Source organism: Electrophorus electricus, chromosome 8, assembly GCF_041902795.1.
Source record: "Electrophorus electricus isolate QZ-2024a chromosome 8, ASM4190279v1, whole genome shotgun sequence".
NCBI classification, from domain to species: domain Eukaryota; kingdom Metazoa; phylum Chordata; class Actinopteri; order Gymnotiformes; family Gymnotidae; genus Electrophorus; species Electrophorus electricus.
The window spans coordinates 31717227-31739090 of NC_137504.1; the positions used below are offsets into that span (position 1 = coordinate 31717227).

Below are 21864 nucleotides of genomic sequence, written 5' to 3' on the forward strand. Positions count from 1 at the left end.
AGGGTGACCTTGTGCTGCAGTGTGACCATGTGATTGAAACCGTCACCAAACTGGCCATCATGGCTGAGAAAATACACAACATCAATATCAGTCAGGACAGGTATTTGAGTGTGTGTGTGTGTGTGTGTGTGTGTCTGTGTGTGTGTGTGTATGTGTGTGTAAGGTGGGGTTGAGGTTGAAAAAAAAAATAGTGAAATTAAAATGTAGTCTCTTCCTGTAAAGGAGTTCTGTAAGTCTGCCTTTCTGTGTGTGTCAGTATCAAGTTTGCATTAGCCAGGGGAAAGGAAGGAGTGATTGACTTCACGCCTGGGGCAGAGCTGAGAGTGATCAAAACCAAAAATGGACACCTGGCAGTGGTGAGACACACACACACACACACACAAAAATCCCCCACCAATGAAACACAAACACACAGGCCACGCTGGGATTACACTAATTGCTCCGTTTTGGAAATAGTAATTGCATTACTTACAAACCTGTACAAATTTGAGAATGCTAAGATGCCAACCCATAATCCTTTTGTGACTTTTTAAAGAAAGAAACAGCCAGAAACGGTCATTAAAAATGCATTTTAGCTATGTGAGTAGGTGTAGTTGTGCATTTTACTGGTAGTCTGACTACATGCTCTGACAGATTGCTCTTCCAGTTTATGATGGTGGAAAGTTAGATCAGATTCGTTGGATCAGACTTGGGCAAAGTTCGACTTCATGGTGGACCTGATGTTTTTAGTTTCATGTGGCATAATCTCCCCAGTAACATAAATATCCAGAAACATCCCGCTTTGTTCCCTGCCTCACAGTCCACACAGTTTATTTACTGTTTGATTAAAAATGCTCGAGGCAAGTGATTCAATTCAAATTAGGGCAGATGCTGGAATGGGATTGCAAGAATCTGTAACTGTAACATGGAAAAGTAATTAGATTACAATAACTCATTGCTTTGTACTGTGTTACCCATAGCACTGAACACACACACACACACACACACACACACACACACACACACACACACACACACACACACACACACAACAACACAAATGGGATTATTAAGGATTAGAAATTAAGGATCTGAGAGGAAAAGTGAATACAGGAGAGGACAGAATACAGATGCTGTTAATAATATATTATACATACATACATGTATATACATATACGTACATGCCAGTCCCAGTGAGAGCGTCTCTGATTTGTTATTTTACAGAGTTCATTTGAATGAAACATTAGCCAAGGGGTAAGAAACTTTATAAGTTTATACGTGTCAGGAAGCTACATAAGAAACAGAGGAAGAAAAGAAAGAAGTGAGAGATTAGAGTTAAAGTAAGAGTCTGGAGGTGAAGTAAGAAATTAGAGTTTGTGACTTCAGTAGTGACATTTAGTCATCAGAAATTCTCCAAATTATTTTCTCAGATGGCTCCACGAATCAGCAGCAGCGTATGATCACATGTCCACCCGTCACAGCGCACCATAAAGAAGGAGTCACTACGGACCAGTTGTTTACTGAAGAGTATTCTGCTTCAGCCAATCAGCATACAAAAGCCACAGATGTTGTCATTCTATTTCTCTCTTTTTAGCAGCGTATCCAGAACTTCTATACTGAAGAGAAAATGATGCTTAAATGTTTTAATATTTAAGTGCATTCACTAACCTTTTACACTTAAGCCATTTATCAAGACTAATGAAAGGAATTCTAATCTTTATAGTAACTATTGTTATTATTGTTTTTGTTGTTGTTTCAGATTTGTAGTCATATTGTGTTGTTTAGGGGATCTTGGTATTTGGCCCAGTGTTTATTTGTTCTGTTTTCCTGGCTTCTGTTTTCCGGGGAAGGTATTATCGCTTCTTTTTTGACCCCGTTATTCGCAGGATAGTCTGCCCCCATTGATTCACACCTGAGATGTTCTCCGTTTAACACAGCCCATCGTGGTGCACAGCAGTAAGGCAGATCAGCTGTTCATTAGATCATATACAGAATATTCCGGTGTGCAGATCAGATGATCTAAGTCATGTGAACAAGATTCCTGGTTTAGCACCAGTTTAGTACCCGTTGAAAGCACACTGGAAATGCACTTCTGTGCTGTCAGTCGATGAAAAAGACAAAACTTTGTTGGTGAAATGTGACTTCACCTCTAGCTGTATTATGAGTCAACAAAGCTACAGCACCACTTCAGGTATAGCAACGTTGAAACACAGATGAACAATGAACACAGTGACAGTAAACCACATTAGTGCACCAAAGCAAAAACCTGGAACCCCTTTTAAAATGTCATTTCTAAACCTTTAAACATTGAGTTAATTAGACTAGCGAGAATTTTGCCAGTTGTGAAAGCAGTTCATCGTTGGTAAAGGATTCATTTCGATAGCTGAGCTACTTTACTGCTCCCTCATGACCTGTGACACCAAACGTCAAGCCACAGTACTCAGATGTGGATTGTTTCTAGAATGTCCCTAATATTTTGTATCGTTGACTCAAGCTTGTCTTCCTTGACATTTTGCACTTATAGACAAAGCATTTTCACACCTCTTGCAGACACTATTGTTCTGACTTTCCACGAATGCTGTACCCAATGACATCACCTTCCTGATGTGTCGTGGCTTTAGGTAAAATGAAGTTTCATCTAAGGTGCAATGCTGTGTAGATTTGAAGACTGAAACATCTGCTCTGTGCTAGGCTACTTCCAGCCTTGACACAAACAGCTTAGCCATTTTTTAAAGGTTCCCTCTGCCATTTGAGTTCAGAAAAGCAGTGACCCCACCTCAGCTGACCACAAAGGGAAAGAGCTGGTGTATGTGCAACCCTGTTCTAATGCACAGTCACAGTACACAACTCGATAGTAAAACAGAAAGGCATTAGCCCTGAAAGAAATTTCATTTTGAAGATTTGTTTAAAAAGCTTTGTTTACGTAGTTTAACAAACAGTAGAATCAGAACCATTTATGGGTGTACAATGGGCTAAAGTTGTCCCAGGTTCTTCAGACAAAACATTGGAATCAGGGTAATGTAAACGATCCAGCTTTAAAAATCACAGCGTGGGGCTTCAAAGATCCTTCTTGCCATCTTAGGCCTGCCAAAGTGCTGGAATGAACTTTGACCTGACTGCTGATGCAAGTCCCTGACTGAGGGGTCATAAACCTGGGGGTCAGACATGGACCTGCAGCAGTGTTTTGTTAGACAGTGTTTTCCACAGACGATAAAAGGCACCCCGACCTACTCCTATGTGCATGCTCCAACCTTGCAAGAAGATGAAAAAGTCCTAATTGCTGTTTGAGTGCTGTTTGAATTCTGTGTGAACACTGTTTCAATACATTTTAAGGACTTTGGCCACTGCCATAGATTTCCAGGATTTGTTTTGTACGTATCTTGCATCTGTTTGTTTTCAGCTTGAGGTGTTACTGATGCAGACTATTTAGATGTTTTGGTAATGTTTGTTTTATGCCTGGTTTGTTTCTTGTAGGCCGATGCATTAGGAATAAGCAGAAGGGTAGAATTTTGCATTATTTTGACGCGCAGGTTTTAATGTACTAACATGCCTTTAAACACTAACTACTAGCCTGGATTGTGCAGATGAGTCCTGTAGTTCTACAGTTGAGATACTGGTTCACAAGAATGCTGCCATTGACAATTCTTTTACTGTTTCCTGCATCTGTCCACATTTGGACATGGATACACACATTCACACAAGCCACTAAATGCTAAGTATTTTTATTTGCTCATCATTACATATGCAAATGTTTAAATAAGACCATAACATTTGTATTGTTTAAACACAAAATCCAACTTAATAAAAATCAATAAATAGATTAAAAAAATAAACATTCAAAACACAAACTGCTTATTGTCATTATATCTTAAATAAATAAAAAAATAAATATTGGAATAAATACTGCACAAGCATCATGAGGGTGGAAAGTACAGAAGAGAGGGAGGGAAACAGAATTATTTGGTCCTGCACACAGCCTGATAGCTAATTGGTTGATTCCTGGACCAAGGAGGAAGTGGGGGCAATTTGGGAAATACCACAGTGGTAGAACTCGGGCTGTAGTCAGCCTGTCAGGGTACATGCTCTTATTAATTTCTTTCTTAAGTCCTCAACTGAGGACTGTGAGTAAAATGGGTTTACAGTTAATCTTCACAGACAGCCAATCGTAACGATGCTTAGACTCTAGCTTCATGTTCTCAGAGCCTGTCCGACCTGGACACTGCTAGAAAGTACACAAGTTCCTGTTTTCTTTTTTAAGGCTATTTGTCATCACAAACTCAGTGCAATGTTTACTTGGTATAATTTCCCAATTCACAGTTCTTTGTAATAAGTAATAAATAAATAACAGTGGCTTAAGAAACACTTTAAGTTTAGGAGTCCGACCAGACAAACACTGAGCCAGACTGGCTGTGCTTCTAACACACTAGGACTACCAAACAGAGGCTGTTCTGAGCAGTGCGTTTCTCCTCCAGAGCTTCAACTCACTCCCACTCTGAAGGGTTTGGCTGGATCTAATGTGCAGACCACACCATCTCAAACCCATGTGTAGGGCGTTGTAGATCTGTGTCGCTTTCATGCAACTCGAAACGCTCCGTGTTTGGTGACTCACAGTCGGACACACCATAGCTGCCTCGCTTTCATGAATATGAAAGTTCACAATGTTTAACATGACTTAAAAAAAACACTAGAGAAGTGCAGAAATATTAGCACTGTTTCTCCATCTTTACAAATACAGACAAACTTTAAGATGGAGGACTAAATGCAGCATGAACGAATTATAAAAATTAACAGTTGTAACCGAACACACTTTGAGGTACATACGCTATAATCAGTGTGGCCCTGGAATATTGGCTTCTGGAATATTGTGTGAATGCTCTACTTGGTTCACTATTTGGTTTCCTTTTTTTTTTTAAATCTTTTTTATTTTTAAATTTTTTTTTCCTTTGCCTGCGTGTACTGCATGTGTATATGTTTTTGTGTTGCTAGTGTTTGGCACTCAGCAGTGTGTAATCTCGGGCCAGGCGGCCCAGGTACAGCTCCAGATCTCTGAGGATGACATAACCCTCCAGGCGTGACACCCACCTGGATGACCCTGAACCTCCTCTGGCAGTGGTCTTGCCCACCGGACGTTTTCTGTCCCTGGGCAGAGGGATCGTAGAGGTTTGGGATGTTTCTTCACGGCTAGAGGTGACTTCCATGTGTACAGATGTGCTCCGTCTTCCATTGAGGACTTCCATGTCCCAGGGTGTTGAGGTCAAGATCATACTCAGGGCAGAGTGGGAGGGGCTGCCCACCCTCATGTCGGCTAGGGGGCTGGAGGATGAGGCGGGGCTTGCGGACCTTGAGTGTGAGGTTGGTGAAGACGTGGGGGAGGGGTTTGGGCTCTGGAGGGCGTGGTTGACAGGGGTGCGGGGGGTGGGGCTGGAGAAGCTACTGGTGGGAGGCGGGGTCTGTGTGGAACTGGAGGTGGTGCCCCCTCTGGAGTCTTTCATGTTGAGCAGCTGTACAGAGAATGAAAAAGAGACAAAGACTTTCATCATACGCTGCATGTGGCACAGGGAGCTTTCGATCATCAGCAGAGCTGAATCGTGTACAACATCACAGGGCCGGTTCTTTGGACGGCCAGGGGCTAAAGGAGGCGCACAGTAGCGCAGAAACCTACTAAAACCACCTGCCACATCCGAGATGTCAGGCATTCAGAACGGGCAGGAAACTACACAAATAGCCCCGCCGCCACAGTCTGCTCTGAATGAAACTCGCCAGAATATTGGAAAGTCTTCCAAAATATTGAGATTGAACAAAAAAAAAGAATTTCCTGGTGTATATATAGGCTTGGTAGTTCCTCTGGACTTTTGACACATGCTCTGATCACACCTCACCGGTTTTGCAATGGTAGTGGGAGGAATGGTGAAAAGCTCCCTCACCCCAGCTGAGAGCAAGCCGGAGTCTGCAACAGGGCAGAAGAACTACAATTCCTCAGGCCCGTATTGTGTCTGTGTGTGTCTGTGTGTGTCAGTATGACATTATGTCTTTGTTGGTGTGCGTGTGGTTGTGTTTAAGGATTTGAGAGTCTCAAAGTTTGAGGACATGAGAGTCTCAGAAATGATTTTGTATGGAACAAGGTGTGTGTGATCAACTAAAAAAAGCAAGAAGGAAGGAAGGTGTGTGTGTGTGTGTACCTGAAAGCTGACTTGTTTCAAGAGGTCCCGCAGGTCTAGCTGAACTATCAGAATGCTCTGGGCCAAGGAGAGTTGTGGCCGTGCTCGTTTGTTGCGGCGCTGGCTTTGGTGTTCTCGCCCCTCCTCACCCTCCAGCTCCAGCTTCTGCCGCTGGGCCTCCAGGTGCTCCCAGAAAGTGCGAAGATTATGCGAAGCAATATAGAGTCGCTGCATGTCCTACACACACACACATACAAGTAGAGTCACTCGGTGTCCTACACCCACAAAAATACAGGTACAATCGCATAGTGTCACAAACAGAAGTACAATCGCATACACACATACAGGTACAATCACTCAGTCTTACAAACTCATACAAGTATTCACTCATAGTCCTACACACATACCCATTAAAGATGGAAATCTATTGTCACAGCAAAATATAATACAATTAAAATGGTACTCTGTATTAATTTGTTTGACAGTGATAATAGTGTCTCTCTCTCTCTCTCTCTCTCTCTCTCTCTACACACACACACACACACACACACACACACACACACACACACACACACACACCTGTATTTGTAGCCAGGATCTATAGTTTATGGTGACTGACGGTAGAGTGTTTAATATGAGTCGTCTGTCTTCAAAGTTTCTGTCTCCGAACTGCTGCTCTTTCTGTCACATAAAAAGAAACATGTAACCATTTAAATAAATAGAAAATAAGTATAATTGGACATCCAAATAAATGGCCAGCTCCACTGGCAATATGAGTGCCCGTGTCTCCTTACGTAGCTCTGGAGGAGCTGCTGTACTCGTGCCCGAAGCGTTCGCGTCAGTCTTAATGAGTTTGGGAACGAGAGCGACGCCTGCGCCACAGGCGCACAGCAGCCTTCGCACACCACAGCCAGCGTGTAAATGCACAGCACTATTCTGCTCAGTGCCATCTAGTAGGAGAGACAAGTTGAGCAACAGTCCTAATATATGCAATGAGGTAATAATATAGAACAGAATATAACTGCGAATAACTAAGGAAAAACATCCAAATTTAATTAAAATAAATAAATAAATAAATAAAATATTTGTATCTTCCGAAAATAAACGAAACGAGCCAATTCATCCTTAAAAAGAATTAAGGACAACAAAACACGTTTACAGACAAATAATGGCAAAGCGCTACAAACGACCCTTCGTTTCTAAAGAATGCGAGGGTTACATAGAACTGGATCAGATATAAAATCAACAACTTGTAGGTTTAAGGAAACTTATAAAATGCTATTCCGAATCAGAAAATGTTCGTTCTTCTATTTTTGATCAACAGGGATTTCGCTTCCTGCAAACATACTTGTTTATTATGTATTTTTGCACGCTGCATCCAAATATGTTTTCAGAATTTCTCTATCACCATAGTGTTTTTTTTCTAGTTTACTCGTATGTCCATGTGTATATTGTGGAGCAGCGGTACTATGGACCGTGGATGGCCTGTTTGTTAGCCGACTACTGCTGGACACTGAACAGGGATGCTCCTGAGGACAAAAGTGTCAAAACTCAAACACTGTGAATTTTAGAAGTACGCGAGTTCGAGTTTTAATGACAGCCTTATTTGTGAATAATATATAATTAATGTAAAATCTACGGACTTAAAAACCATACGTGATAGAATAATTCTAAAAACAGATTTGAGCTCAGCGTAAAACGTCCGACTTTACTTTGGGAAGCAAAAAAAAAAAAAAAGTTCAAATTTTGCTGTCCTCGTTTAGGCTATCAAATGATGCTGAGTTAATAAACGTAGGACAACTGACATTTCGTCAAACGAAACAAATTCTTTTTACGGACTTGATTTCTTAAGGGGACCGCGAATTCGAGCTCAGCTGAATGCATCACCCACAGCTTTTCAAAGCAAGGTATTCAGTACTCACCCTTTACTGCCTACACTAGTATCAGATACGACTCATGACATTAGGTACAACATGTCCCATAATATCTACAAGAACACATATTTTAAAAGATAAATAGCTAAGTATCAAACCTCGGCCCACCTGCGCTAACAATCAAGCCAGCCGCGGAGGCCCCTGCGCCAGAATCAGTCAGTCACTAATGTAAAGCATCTTACCTTGAAAGGCGGCCAAACGTGAAACGTACAAGTGAGCTCCGTTCTAACCTGTGTACTATGCTTTCCTTGTTGCTAATGACTGTACGAATGAAAATCTCTGAGAATATATTCTGGAGTTTCGGTCGTTTCGGTTTTGCATGCGGTTTTCCCTCTTCCTCTTTAATTCATTCATTAACTATCATTGACTGTAATACATTTTAGTAAATAAATATCAACAGTAGGACTGTTAATATATAATAAGAATGGCATATGAATGGCAAAATACAAAAAATAATCCTGTAAATCATGATAGTCATGAATTACTTTTTAGTTTATTCCTTAACAGTAGTTAAGTAGTTAACAGTAGGAACAGTATTATAGTGTGAGCACGTGAACAACAACAACAACAACAACAACAACAACAACAATAATAATAATAATAATTTGCTCTTCAAATATTGTTTCATAAATTGGTTTCAGTGGTTTTCGATATATCGCAGGGGTTTTTCTCTTTTTGGTGCAGCGGTACAACGCACAATGGAGTCTCGTTTTTACGTCGTACGCAACTTTGGGGGATGCCCTTATGTACCGGCGAAACTCTGGAAACCTGACAAGAAAGAAATTGTACAACACTACCGTTGTCTTTATTTTTAGCTTTAAATAATCTTAAAAAAAAAAAAAGTTTAAATGAGGAAAAATAGAAATGAAAATTTGGCTAAATAAAGAAAAAAAGAAAAAAGGAAATGGTTTCAAAATCAGAAACCAAAAACAGTTTCAGTGCAATAATGCCCCCATCATAAAGATGCATGTCTGGGGGCTGTGAGAACACACCAGTACACACCAGTACGCACCAGTACGCACCAGTACGCACCAGTACACAGTATAAATGGCAATGAGATGGGGACTCACTGCCAGGAATAGTGCTTTTGTGGGCATCTGCACAATAGGAAGTGAAAAGTATCCAGTTCAGGTAAAGGTTCATGTAAACTAAAAAGTTGAACCATCTGGGGAAGTGAGAAACTAAAGGTAAAAGTAATTGATTGACCAGAATGTGGATTATTTTGTTATTTGCATATTGATTGTTATTTGCATGATGTAGTTTCAGCTAAATTATTCCTGAAATGTAAATTCATCTCACAGGCCTCCATTCCTAACCAGCACAGCTGTAACTGTACAGAGGAGAATACATTGCCTTCTGTGTGGAAACCAAGGATCTCCAACACTGCAAGGGCCAGTAATGTTCCCGCTTTTTGGGTTTTCACTGATCTGATTTCCCTTGTTCCCTATGATAACTTAAGGGCATCCAGACCCTGGGAAGAGCCACTCATAAGATGCTGTGAGATAGTTTCATCTGCTACATCACAAAGATGTCTGTTGTGACATCTTTGCAGACTTTTGCAGTCATATATTTTATATATATAAAATATATAATTTTATATTCCCCCCTCCCCCCAAAACATATATTTGCATATTTTTACTATTTGTTTCAAAACCTGGTGGTTTTCCGTGCAGTGGAATTTTTTGGGCATGTTTCAGGCCGCATTTTCCCTTCATCCCCATCACATCTGTTCTTTGGAACACAAACGTTACTAATGTCCCACTAAATGTTCTTCAAGCTCGTGAATGGATCTCCATCTACAGGCCTGTGGTATCAAGGTCACCTGCAGGGACATTTTACTCAATCATAGGTCATTTTACTCAATGTTTATGACAAAGCCAAGAAAGTTTTAAATTGTGAATAAACAGCATCCAACTGTTTTTGGTTACTAGTCATTAGTGTTCTCCCACTGTGGTGAATAGGAGGGGCATGGTCTAGAACCTCTCTGGCTGTTCAGAATGCCATGGTCTAGAACCTCTCTGGCTATTCAAACTGTGGCGGTCTAGAATCTCTCTGGCTGGAAACCCATGGGCCACAGGGCCCCAGTTTACTCAAGAGTGGAGAAACTCTAAGATGTGCAGGGCTGCAGTCTTCCAGGCTTAGGATTGGAGGCCGCTGGTGTGACCATAGGCTGGACTTTTACAGTACTTTCTGATGAGAGCTTCAGAATGTGCTTAAGGCAAAACAGCATGTCTGAAAGTTACCAGGGATTCTAAGTACATTGCTTGCATGTTGCGTATAGCCTATTTGACATGGCTTGGTAACCAATTGACAAATGAAATTGAGAATGTAATAGTGAGACTGCGATTGATGAAAAAGAACCTCTCCTTCCTGGAGAGTCCCCATCCTGTTGAGATGGAACCTCCTGCTATCTCTTTCAATCTCACTTGATCACTTTCCCCCAGGGACTCCCTAATGCTGGAAAGCAATCGTTCTGCTTTTTGTTTTGTCCTTTCTGGATGATCAATCTTGTGTCACAAAAGCATCACCCTGAAACCGAACGATGCTTCAGAGCATTCAGGGCTACTTCAAAATTATGAGAGGAGTCAATATTGACCATGGTCATGGATGATGGTTGATGGATGATGGTTCTATGTGCATGAGATGTGCATGAATAGTGGTGTAATGTGCATATGTAATTTGAGTGTACTGTATTCAGAAATGCAGTTGGATATTTGTAAACAAAAGTGAAATATGGCCAATCTGCTGCAGAGTAGTACAACGCTTCCATTTCCAGTTTTGACAGTTGGGTTTTTAGGTTGTGTAATGTTTTGCACTTCCTTACTTACTTACTTACTTACACACACACACACACACACACACACACACACACACACACACACACACACACACACACACACACACACACACACACACACATACACACACACACACCCCCGCCAATGCCCACACTCTGTCATGCTCTCTGTTTCAGCTGTCATAAAAAAAGTTTTACACTGATTTAAACAAAGTGATGACGGTGCTGCTGTGGAGATTTTCAACCTTGCCATCATCCTCTTCATTGCAATCTTCCTTTCATCTTTAAAATCTTTGCTATAATATTTTTTTCTCTCAAAACATCAGTCATACACACATTTAGAAACTTGTTATAAAGCTTCATAGACTAAACAATGGGATACAATGGGATACATTAAAAAAATCTAAGTAAATAAACACATGCAATAAATAGAATTCATCTATAAAATGGTACAAATAAAAATAATGCAAACAAAAATAAAAGTAAAAAATCAACAAAAATGTCTATAAAAACAATTTATGCAGCACCTTTATTCATAGAGTATTAGAGTTTTAAAAATGTCAGTCATATAAACAAATAGTCCAGTTTCCTGTTTCCTGTTGTGGTAGAAGTACAGTACTGTGGGTAGTTACTAGTTCCTGGGAAGCGCTTCTCTTTAAACGGGAATCCTAGCATGCTAGTCATATAGCGATCCTCTTCCTGGTAATCCCCACGCTCGTGGCTATGGGCGGAGCCAGAGCACAGTGTGCAGAAAGCAGAGGCGATTTCCAAGATTGCCTCTACAACACCCACACACCCACACTTTAAAGTGAAAATAATGTTGGATAAAAGCTGTAACCTTTGCACATATAAATCTGCATATGTTTACTTGCATGCAATTAAATATACTTATAACACATACATATACAGTGGTGTGCCCCCTTCATGATATCTTATTTTTTTGCATGTTTGTCACACTTAAATGTTTCAGATCATTAAACAAATTTAAATATTAGAAAAAGCTAACAAGTAAACACAAAATGCAGTTTTTAAATGAAGGTTTTTATTATTAAGGGGGGAAAAAATCCAAACCTACATGGCCCTGTGTGAAAAAGTGATTGCTCCCTAAACCTAATAACTGGTTGGGCCACCCTTAGCAGCAACAACTGCAGTCAAGCTTTTGCGATAGCTGGCAATGAATCTTTTACAGCTCTGTGGAGGAATTTTGGCCCACTCATCTTTGCAGAATTTTGGCCCACTCATCTTTGTTGTAATTCGGCCACATTGGTAGGTTTTCCAGCATGAACCGCCTTTTTAAGGTAATGCCACAGCATCTCAATCGGATTCAGGTCAGGACTGACTAGGCCACACCAAAGTCTTCATTTTGGTTTTCTTAAGCCATTCAGAGGTGGACTTGCTAGTGTGTTTCAGATCATTGTCCTGCTGCAGATCCCAAGTGCGCTTCTGCTTGAGGTCACAAACAGATGGCTGGACATTCTCAATCAGGATTTTTTGGTAGACAGCAGAATTCATGGTTCCATTTACCACAGCAAGTCTTCCAGGTCCTGAAGCAGCAAAACAGCCCCAGACCATCACACTACCACCACCATATTTTACTGTTGGTATGATGTTCCTTTTCTGAAATGCTGTATTACTTTTATACCAGATGTAATGGGACATACAACTTCCAAAAAATGCAACTTTTGTCTTGTCTTGGGGATCATCAAGATGTTTTCTGGCAAAACTGAGATGAGCCTTTATGTTCTTTTTGCTCAGCAGTGGTTTTTGTTTTGGAACTCTGCCATGCAGGCCATTTTTGCCCATTTCTTTCTTATGGTGGAGTCATGAACACTGATCTTAACTGAGGCAAGTGAGGCCTGCAGTTGTTTGGATGTTGTTGTGGGGTCTTTTGTGACCTCTTGGATGAGTCATCAATGTGCTCTTGGGGTAATATTGGTTGGCCGGCCACTCCTGGAAAGGTTCACCACTGTTCCATGTTTACATCATTTGTGGATAACGGCTCTCACTGTGGTTCGCTGGAGTCCTAAAACTTTAGAAATGGTTTTATAACCTTTTCCAGATTGACAGATCTCAGTTACTTTGTATCTCATTTGTTCCTGAATTTCTTTGGATCGCAGCATGCTGTCTAGCTTTTGGGGATCTTTTGGTTCACTTCAATTTGTCAGGCAGGTCCAATTTAAATGATTTCTTGATTGAGAAGAGGTGTGGCAGTAATCAGGCCTGGGTGTGGCTAGAGAAATTGAAGTCAGCTTTCCATAGATGTGATAAACCACAGTTAATTTATGTTTTTGTTTATGTTTTGGTAATCACTTTTTCACACAGGGCCATGTAGGTTTGGATTTTTTTTCCCTTAATAATAAACCTTCATTTCAAAACTGCATTTTGTGTTTACTTGTGTTATCTTTGTCTAATATTTAAATTTGTTTGATGATCTGAAACATTTAAGTGTGACAAACATGCAAAAAAATAAGATATCAGGAAGGGGCAAACACTTTTTTCACACCATTGTAGGTTACATAAGTCAAATGATACTTGCTTGTTCATCTTACAATTATGGTGTTTAGCTGACGCTTATCCAAAGCAACTTACAATTATGACTGAGTGCAATTTGAGCATTTAGGGTCTAGCTCAGGGGCCCAACAGTGGCAACTAGGCTTGAACTGGCAACCTTGCAATTACTAGCGCTACCACTGCCCATTACACACAAGCCTACACTCACAGTATTTCTTGCATTCATCAAAAGCAACGACTTTCCCCTCTTGATCCACTTTTGCTTCCTGTTTTGTGTTGTTTCCACGAAACCTAAGCACTTCTCTTTGATGACCAGCTCCTGACTCTCTATGTCTTTCTGTATGGATAGCATGCAGTGTGACCACTTCTATTCTCTGTTGCAACGTCTGCTTTTTCCGGTCTGTCCCAATTTTCACAAAATAGTTTTTCATGCAAAGTTTTTTTAAAGCTTTTCCTTTAAACATCCTTTACACTAGGAAACTCACATCTCTGAATCCCCTTTTATTTACTGAGGCTCTGCTTCCATTACATATTCCTACATACGTACAACAGTGAGCTGTGACAATGGCAACCTACTGGCAACAAGGTGTTGAGTTGGAGAGCAGGTTTAAGGTTACTTTCACTTTTTGTTGCCTTTGGACTCTGTGGCATGGCCTACCTGAGTCAGGTTTCGTTGCCTCCTCAGATGGGTCAGGGCTTGACCCACTCCGCTCAAATGTAGTGGTCATCGCCACGGTACCTGCAGTGACACCTGGTGAAGGGATAACTGCATGTCACAGCCTTGCAGCCCCTGAGAATAGAACCTGACTGTGTCAGCAAACAAATCATTCCTAGACTGTTTTAGTGTGGTTTGGGAAAACAAGGAGCTGTTTTACAGAGGATATGCCTCAACCTGACTTAACTGAGGACCAGATTCACTGGGGCTTCAGCCTGACTTCACTGGGGCCCAGGTTCACTGGGGCTTCAGCCTGACTTCACTGGGGCCCAGCTTCACTGGGGCTTCAGCCTGACTTCACTGGGGCCCAGGTTCACTGGGGCTTCAGCCTGACTTCACTGGGGCCCAGCTTCACTGGGGCTTCAGCCTGACTTCACTGGGGCCCAGGTTCACTGGGGCTTCAGCCTGACTTCACTGGGGCCCAGCTTCACTGGGGCTTCAGCCTGACTTCACTGGGGCTTCAACCTGACTTCACTAGGGCTTCAGCTTGATGATTATGTCCATCAAGTGTCAAATGTCCGATCAGATGCACCGTCACTGCAGTCTGAAAAAAAACAAAACTGAACTTCTCCTCACTGTCTGCTCACAGACAAGTTTAGTACACAATCCCTCCTCCACTGCACCCACAGAGAGACAACACACAGATCTGAGGAGCTTGAAACCCTGCTGTGTGGCAGTTTAATAATGTTTTTTAAATGTTTTTATCTTTTTTCTCCTACATCTGTTTTTTTTATATTTTCTCATTTGTAATGCACTTTGAATGACCTCAGTGTATGAAAGGTCCTATATAAATAAACTTGCCTTGCCTAATACCCAGTTGTCTGCAATAACCAGTGGCATGTACATGTAAGAGACAGAAAACAGTCCTTAACATTTTTAACTCAGCAGTGATTCAAAATCTATGTAAATGATTATTGCCTGTCAATAGAGCTCCAGGCCCACAGTGAGTTGAGAAGCTTTCTTGACAACAATGCAACACAAGTGTTTTCACTTTGCAACACTATTAGCTGCCCTCTTAATGCTTAAACCACCATTTTTTCAAGTATTTGACCTACTGTTAAGTGTAACTGAGCTGCCAATCAGTCACTTATACAAGGTATTTACCCATAGTCTTAAAGCCGCTATCGGGCCTCTCTTGCCAAAACATAATCTTGATCCCCCTATTCTCAGTGACTATAGACCAAATTCAAATCTTCCCTATTGAATAGGTGTTTTCTTTCTTAGGTTAGGATGCAACTGCAGTATTGGCAATTGGCCACATGTGGGTGCACTGTCTAGAAGAGGCTTTAGGATTCTCAGACTCTGACCTGGGAAGTCCCTAGCACAGGCAGTCTCTGCTATAACATATTTATTCAGTATTGAGCTGTATCAGGTAATGGACAACACTGTACAATGCAGTGGAGTGTTGTGCTCCAGCACTGTGTTTGGTGCTGTCCCACTGTGTTTGGTGTTGTGTGCAGGGCCACCAGAGAATGTCTGCAGAGGACACTGCTAACCATGTTGTCTCGCATGTGTGCACATTCTCACACGTGTGCTTCCAGTTTGCGACGAGGTGAAACGTTGCTGCCATTCTCAGTAAAACCAAGCACTTTGCATGTTGGGTGAGATGACCACTGGCTCTGGTGGAGAAAGACACTCACACTTCCTTCTAGTGGCTGAGGAGACTGGAAGTGCTGATTGTACAGCTCTGACTCATTTACTATGGGACGAAAGCAGAAAGCATGACGACTGGCCAAGTTTGATGGCTGGCCCAGGGCCCCCCTGTGGCCAGGGGGCGGGGTGGGGAATTTACAGTGGTATTGGGGTGTATAGTCACCAGGGGGGTGAGTTGTACAGTCCCTGGGGTGGGGGATGTTGTAGTGGCAGGGGGTTGTACAGTCACCAGGTGTTACAGTCACTATAGTATACGCCGCAGTTTCACCACACAACTGTCAGAAGTCAGTCTGACACATGTTGCTTCCAGGAAGAAAATGAATCCACCCCCTCTGCATCTTGTTTTTTTGTTTGATTTCTAAAATGGCTTGATTTGTAAATAAATACATTTTTTAAAAAATATCTAAAAAAATAAATGTAGAAATGTATTTGATTCTTAAGAAGAATGACTGCAAGGGACTCTGCTGTCCGAACAGCAAGTGGGAGTTCGTTCCACCAGGAATCGTTCTTGGAACCAGGACAGAAAATAGTCTCAATGCTTGTCGTCCATGAGTCCTGAAGCAAGGTATTTCAAGCTGAGCTGTACTTGAGGTTTGAAGTACTCGAGGCATGGATCGGGCTTTGACCATTGACCTCATGTATGAAGGGGCTGGTCCATTTTTGGCTTTGTAGGCAAGCATTAAGGTTTTAAATCTGATGTGTGCAGCTACTGGGAGCCAGTGAAGGGACACCAAATACACCAGTACACCAGGTATGAATGTCAGATAGAAAGCCGTGGGAACTGATTCACTGATTCACCTGTACTCTCATCAGACACTGGGAGGAGGCCGACAGCCGTGAAAGCCAGAACTCTTTAGGCTCAGAAAGGGCCATTGACCCCAGTGACCTCGGCAACCCCAGTGACCCCAGTGACCCGCTGACCCAGTGGGGCTGTAAGGACTACAGAGCTGACACACACACACACACACCCCTGAGATGGCAAATTGAGGGTCTCACGTTATACTGCAACCTGCATTACAAGCGCTTGAATGCAAATATGCTGATTCATTTCAGAGTTTGCTGAAAATGAAACAAACTGTTTTCATAAACAGAAACTAAGCTCTGTAAAAGAGCATGTTGGTAGGGTGTAGGTAGATAAGGCACAAATAACCTGATTGCAAGCAAAGGTAAACTACTATAGTAGATACAATGCAAAATAACAGTCATGCTAACTTGGGTTTGGGAAACACCCCACCCCTCCCCCACTCCTTTTTTACTATGAACAGACTTGTCATCCCCCACCCCATGTGTACGTGTCACCCTGTCCCCAGATGGTCTGGAGTCTCTGCTGGTAGAGAAAACAAAGTCTGAGCCCAAGCAGTGAAACTAAACAAACGTCCCCTGTCACCTGCATCCCGCTGCCTGTGAGTGAAGCAGGATCTTTCAACATGGAGCACAGAAAACACAACGCTGTCATAACACAGCGAAAAGCACACGACAGGGCATGAGGTGCGTCCGTGCACATACCAAAGTCAGAAAGCCCTGAAATACATCGACACGAGCGTCACATAAACATATATGGCCCCTTCAGGGATTGAAGGCATCTGATATAATTGGCAAACATTCAGCAGGTATACAGGCACCAGAAATGCAGACCTGGCTGTAGGTCCTCAGAAAGTGGCCTGACAATCCCGACTCACAAGGAGAAGACAGCTGAACTTCCAGGTTAGACCACCATTTTAGGTTAGGTCACAATCTAGGTTAGATTACCATTGTAGGTTAAACCACCATAGTTGGTTAGGTCACCATCTTAGGTTAGGTCATCATCGTAGGTTATACTACCATCGTAGGTTAGGTCACCATTGTAAATTAGGTCACCATTGTAGGTTAGGTCACACTCATAGGTTAGGTCACCATCGTAGGTTAGGTCAAGAGCTAAGAGGTAATGAATCAGTACTGTTTCCATCTTGTACTTATCAATGACTTTTCAGAACTTTGTTTTGGTTTTGGCAGGTTTGCTTTACATGTCATAACGTTACATTAGGAAAGTATGGCAAACGTCATCTGAAGGACACTACAGCAAACAAGATTCCTAACACGTAATTAGCTCATCTTTGTGTGATCTCACAAGATATTCATATCAATTAGTTTAAGCCTGAGAGAAGTTTCTGGATACCGTACTAACATAGGCATAGTTTTTTTTTTGCTGGGGTCACATTCCAGTATTTTTATTACGTACACTTTAAATAGAAATAAAGATGCAGACTCAAGAATTAATTGAAGAGAATAGCAGGTCCCATGTTTATTTTGAGCTCAATGTAATGTACAAACAAGGCATAGTCCGGAATATGTCTGACAGTCACACAAAGAACACTACATTTTTATAGTTTTCAGAAGTGATTATGTATTCACTCCACCTTCTTTACTTGCACAGAGGCCTTGAAACCACCTGAATCAGAGCCTCTGCTCTGCACTTACAGGCCCAAAAGGGCCTCTTGACCTCAAGATACAAAACATTTTATTACTTAATTTATACACTTATCTAGTTCTGATAGCATTATCTCCAAATGTAAAGTGTGCTGTTATTTATTTTAAAAAGACAGTGATCTCATTCAATTCACCTGTTGTTCATCGCAGTAATATTGTTTCTTTCGGTCCATCTTGTGATGTCCTGGCCTTAGTCAAAGACCTGACACAGAGGCCTTCTGAAGCCTTACACTGAAGCCTGCAGAAGCCTTTTCTCTACATAATCCAGTTTAATTTAGACCATCTGCATTCTTCTGCTTACAATATCATTTTATTTATTACCTCAAGCACTCACCTTGGCCATTCTGAACTCTGCAAATGAAATGGATTATACAAATGTGCTATAAATTTGAGATTACATTGCTGACATGGTTGGTGACCTGATTTGTTTGGTCCCTTCATAAGTACTTTAATTGGCTGGATTTTCTAATTTATTGCTTTGTGATGTCTCAACAGCTTCGAGTCATCTATAAAAAAAATCACATGTAGAAATACAATAAGAATTCTATAATGATGCACAAGCGTGCAGCCATGAAAGAGTTACAAATAACACTTGTTCAAAAGAAAGTGTCTCGGAAAAGTGTGGAAAAAGCCAACTCCCTCCAGTATTAACCGGCTGTTTGTTTTTGCACCTGGACAATCGAGAATGAGTCAGTGTTTGTTGAATGGTTTTGCTCAGCATGGTCCTGCAGCAAATGTCACCTTACGTGAGCCAACATCCCGCTGTTGCATGATCATGCACTTCCTGCATCAGCAAGCCTCACTGCTGTGGCGGCTCCATGCCAGTCCCCCCAGGCTATGCTGGCGTGGGGGATGGGGGGTAACAGGCTTGTGTTTGTTTTAATAAAGGCCACTCGACTGCTGCTCATGTGCGGAACAGGCTTGGCGGGTGATTGTGCAATGTCTGGCAACATGATTGTGGGAAGGAGGCGCTGGTGTTCCATTTGTCGGTGGGGCGATGGGTAGAGGGAGGCGTGTCCGATGAATCTGGGCTTTCTGGATAAATAGCGCGGTCCCCAGAGCAGTGGCTGTGTGCCGACCTGCGGGTATTCAACGACAACAAGCGATGATGCACACGGTCGAGCTGTTCTGCGTGGCGTTCTGGTGCCTCTGTGCAGCCGTCTGGGCCTCCAGCAGCCGTGTGCCCTGCCGTGAGTACTCAGTCTTCTTTTATCCCTCCTGCACATGAGCGAGATGCCCACACCGCAGCTCGCTCGAAGCTCTACAGAATCCAGAGTCCTGATACACTTCATTTCTAGAATTTCTATAATGAATTGACAGCGGATTCCAGATCAGGACTGTAAATTAATGCAAGTTAGTGCATATTGACAGTTTCATTCAAGTGATGCATGAATTTTGCTGAGTTTGTAAATTTCATCATTTTCGTTTCTGATCTTTTTTCCCAGAGTCACCATCTATGACCAGTGGCACACTGACTGTGGTAGGTAGATGAATTAAAAATATCTCAGTACATCTGAAAGAAAGTCATTAGTAGAAGTGAACATGTTTTAAATCAACTTTGGCTGTGTTTAAGTCCAACTGCATGACTTCAACATTGCTAATTTTGCTTTGTAGTCATTGAGCTCAGGCAGGAAAACAGTGTTGGAATTAAACTTCTTTTGCCCACAGAGGTCTTCTGGTGGGCATACTGTTGCCACTGGAGAATTCAACTACGATTCCACTGGGAAGAAGCTTCACTTTTTGGAGAAGAGCGACGACTCAAACAAAACCTCCCACATAGACGTGCTCATGCACTTTGAGGAGGTAATGCCGTCTTATGACAGATCAGGCCTCTCTCACTCTCTATTGTTTAATTTTTTGCCTATTTTTTCACTCCCTTATTCAATTTTAAACTTTATGCAATTTTAATTATGTGCATATAGGAAAAAGCAAATTCCTCTTTAAGCCACGTCTCTCTCTCTCTCTCTCTCTCTCTCTCTCTCTCTCTCTCTCTCTCTCTCTCAATACAACATTCATATGAGCTGTTTGTCCCTCTTTCTCACACACAATTTCTCTCCCTCTGCCCTTTTTCACCCTCTGTCTCTCACTCTCTCTTCCTTTCTCACATCCTTTCACACACTCCCTCTCTCCCTCCCTCTCTTCCACTGCCCCCCTCCAACCACACATACACATGCAGGGTGTGTTCTACGAACTGGACAGTAAGAATGAGAGCTGTAAGAAGCAGACGCTCAAGTCTCGCAAGCACCCGATGGAGGTGCCGGCTGACGCCAGCCACGACAGCGAGGTGTACCTGGGCAGCCTGGCCGTACCAGAGCAGGGTCTGCGGCTGCGGGTCTGGACGGGCAAGGTGCCTGACCTCCACGGTGGGCAGCTCCTCCATCCTCTCTCCATGGCTCTCTCTCTCTCTCTCTCTCTCTCTCTCTCTCTCTCTCTCTCTCTCTCTCTTTCTCGCTATCAATCTTTTTCACTCTCCACTCTCTTTATCTGTTCTCACGCTCTCACGCTCTCTGCGTCTCCGTTACTCCCTTTCTCACTCTTTTGCTGGCTTTTTACCTTTTTGCTTGATGAAGTCCTACCTTTGAAATACTTTTATAAATTTAACATCCTGGTTCTTCTTGAAGAGAGGGAATTCTTTGTTGAGAATTCTTCATAAGGCGTAGGTTTAGGCTGTGAAGGCCTGCACCTCCTGTTTATAATTGCTGTTTAGTCACAATAGGTTCACCTTCAGTGTGCCTAAAATGTTTTTTGATAACATTTTTAATTTTTGTAGCCCAGTATACCATGCTGACAACTTCCTGTGGATGCCTCACCGTTTCCTGTTACTATCATAGTGAGAAGACAGACCTCATCTTCAGGTGAGTGCCATTAATCATGCATTACTGGAGAAACGATTGTATTTATTGATCCACACACGATAATATAAATAATAATGAATGAAATAAAAGCATCTTTCCAGCATGTAGGTTTCTTAATTTTGTAAATACACACGTCGTGCCAGTATAACTCCCAGTTTAGATACAAAATCTCCTGTCAACCGTTTTTTCTACCCGTTACCGAGAGCTTATTTGCATTATTGTAAAGAATGTCTCTACTAATGTGAGTGTAAACTGGCAACTGTTTACACAAAAGGCTAAATACCAAAAGCTCTGTTTTAATCAGTTAAAATCAACATTAAATGCTCTCACTGCAACCGGCGCGTTTCCCCCCCAGTTTCTTGGACGTGGAGACGCATGTGGATGAGCCGCAAGTGTTTGCGCCTCCCGCCTACTGTGACGGCGCCGTTTTAGAGGAGTCGAGCGACGATCACAGCTTCTTCGACCTGTTCCACGACTGAGGCATTTAATAACATACGAACTAACGGACACTCGGGATGGCGGCATGCAGAGAATAAAAAAATCCTTTCCGAAATGAAGTTTCACTGTATCCACTTTTTTTTTCTTTCCTGTATGAGCAAATCTGATATTATCTAGCACGATCACCGTCTCTCTTTTGAGTATCAGTACTGTTTGGTCTTTTTTGGCCGTTCTGTTTCTTTTGTTTTCTTATGAATTCAATAAATAAGTAACTCACACAGAAAACACTGATGCTTATTTGTAGAGCACATTAATGAAGCTGTTAGCTATTTCCACAGTAAATCTGACGTAGAAACAG

At 42.0% G+C, this 21864-nt stretch overlaps 3 protein-coding genes across 6 annotated transcripts in view; 2 read left to right on the forward strand and 1 right to left on the reverse strand.

Moving 5' to 3' along the window:
* The window catches only part of myo1ca (myosin Ic, paralog a), a 32370-nt gene extending 28543 nt beyond the window's left edge, over positions 1-3827 (forward strand). For 3 of the 4 annotated variants that reach the window (XM_027032207.3, XM_081719461.1, XM_027032206.3), the window contains exons 30-32: positions 3-100; positions 257-356; positions 1410-3827. In XM_027032207.3, the coding sequence (XP_026888008.2) occupies positions 3-100; positions 257-356; positions 1410-1439 (228 nt within the window). In that variant the 3' untranslated portion in view covers positions 1440-3827. Of the gene's footprint in view, positions 1-2; positions 101-256; positions 357-1409 lie in introns of those variants that run through there. The other variant, XM_081719462.1, reaches the window with a different exon arrangement.
* Positions 3828-4961: 1134 nt separating this feature from the next.
* LOC113591630 (uncharacterized) lies at positions 4962-8289 on the reverse strand. Its single transcript, XM_081719813.1, has 5 exons — positions 8254-8289; positions 6932-7087; positions 6717-6818; positions 6159-6374; positions 4962-5480 (listed from the first exon to the last, which is right to left on the reverse strand). Exons 2-5 carry the CDS (start codon positions 7085-7087, stop codon positions 4962-4964), a joined length of 993 nt encoding a protein of 330 aa, XP_081575939.1. The 5' UTR covers positions 8254-8289.
* A 10959-nt stretch (positions 8290-19248) lies between these two features.
* Positions 19249-21791, forward strand: epd (ependymin). The gene is made up of 6 exons (XM_027032217.3): positions 19249-19403; positions 19659-19693; positions 19882-20016; positions 20390-20576; positions 20984-21068; positions 21424-21791. Exons 1-6 carry the CDS (start codon positions 19319-19321, stop codon positions 21545-21547), a joined length of 651 nt encoding a protein of 216 aa, XP_026888018.2. The 5' UTR covers positions 19249-19318; the 3' UTR covers positions 21548-21791.
* The last annotated feature ends 73 nt before the right edge of the window (positions 21792-21864 follow it).

Coding starts and splice junctions, on each gene's coding strand:
- LOC113591630 (XM_081719813.1), bottom strand. CDS start 7,087: ATGGCACTGAGCAGAATAGTGCTGTGCATTTACACGCTGGCTGTGGTG. Junction 6,375..6,716: donor GATCCTGGCTACAAATACAG/GTGTGTGTGTGT, acceptor GTGTGTGTGTAG/GACATGCAGCGACTCTATAT. Junction 5,481..6,158: donor TGAAACAAGTCAGCTTTCAG/GTACACACACAC, acceptor TTCTCTGTACAG/CTGCTCAACATGAAAGACTC.
- epd (XM_027032217.3), top strand. CDS start 19,319: ATGATGCACACGGTCGAGCTGTTCTGCGTGGCGTTCTGGTGCCTCTGT. Junction 19,694..19,881: donor CCAGTGGCACACTGACTGTG/GTAGGTAGATGA, acceptor TTTTGCCCACAG/AGGTCTTCTGGTGGGCATAC. Junction 21,069..21,423: donor AAGACAGACCTCATCTTCAG/GTGAGTGCCATT, acceptor TTTCCCCCCCAG/TTTCTTGGACGTGGAGACGC.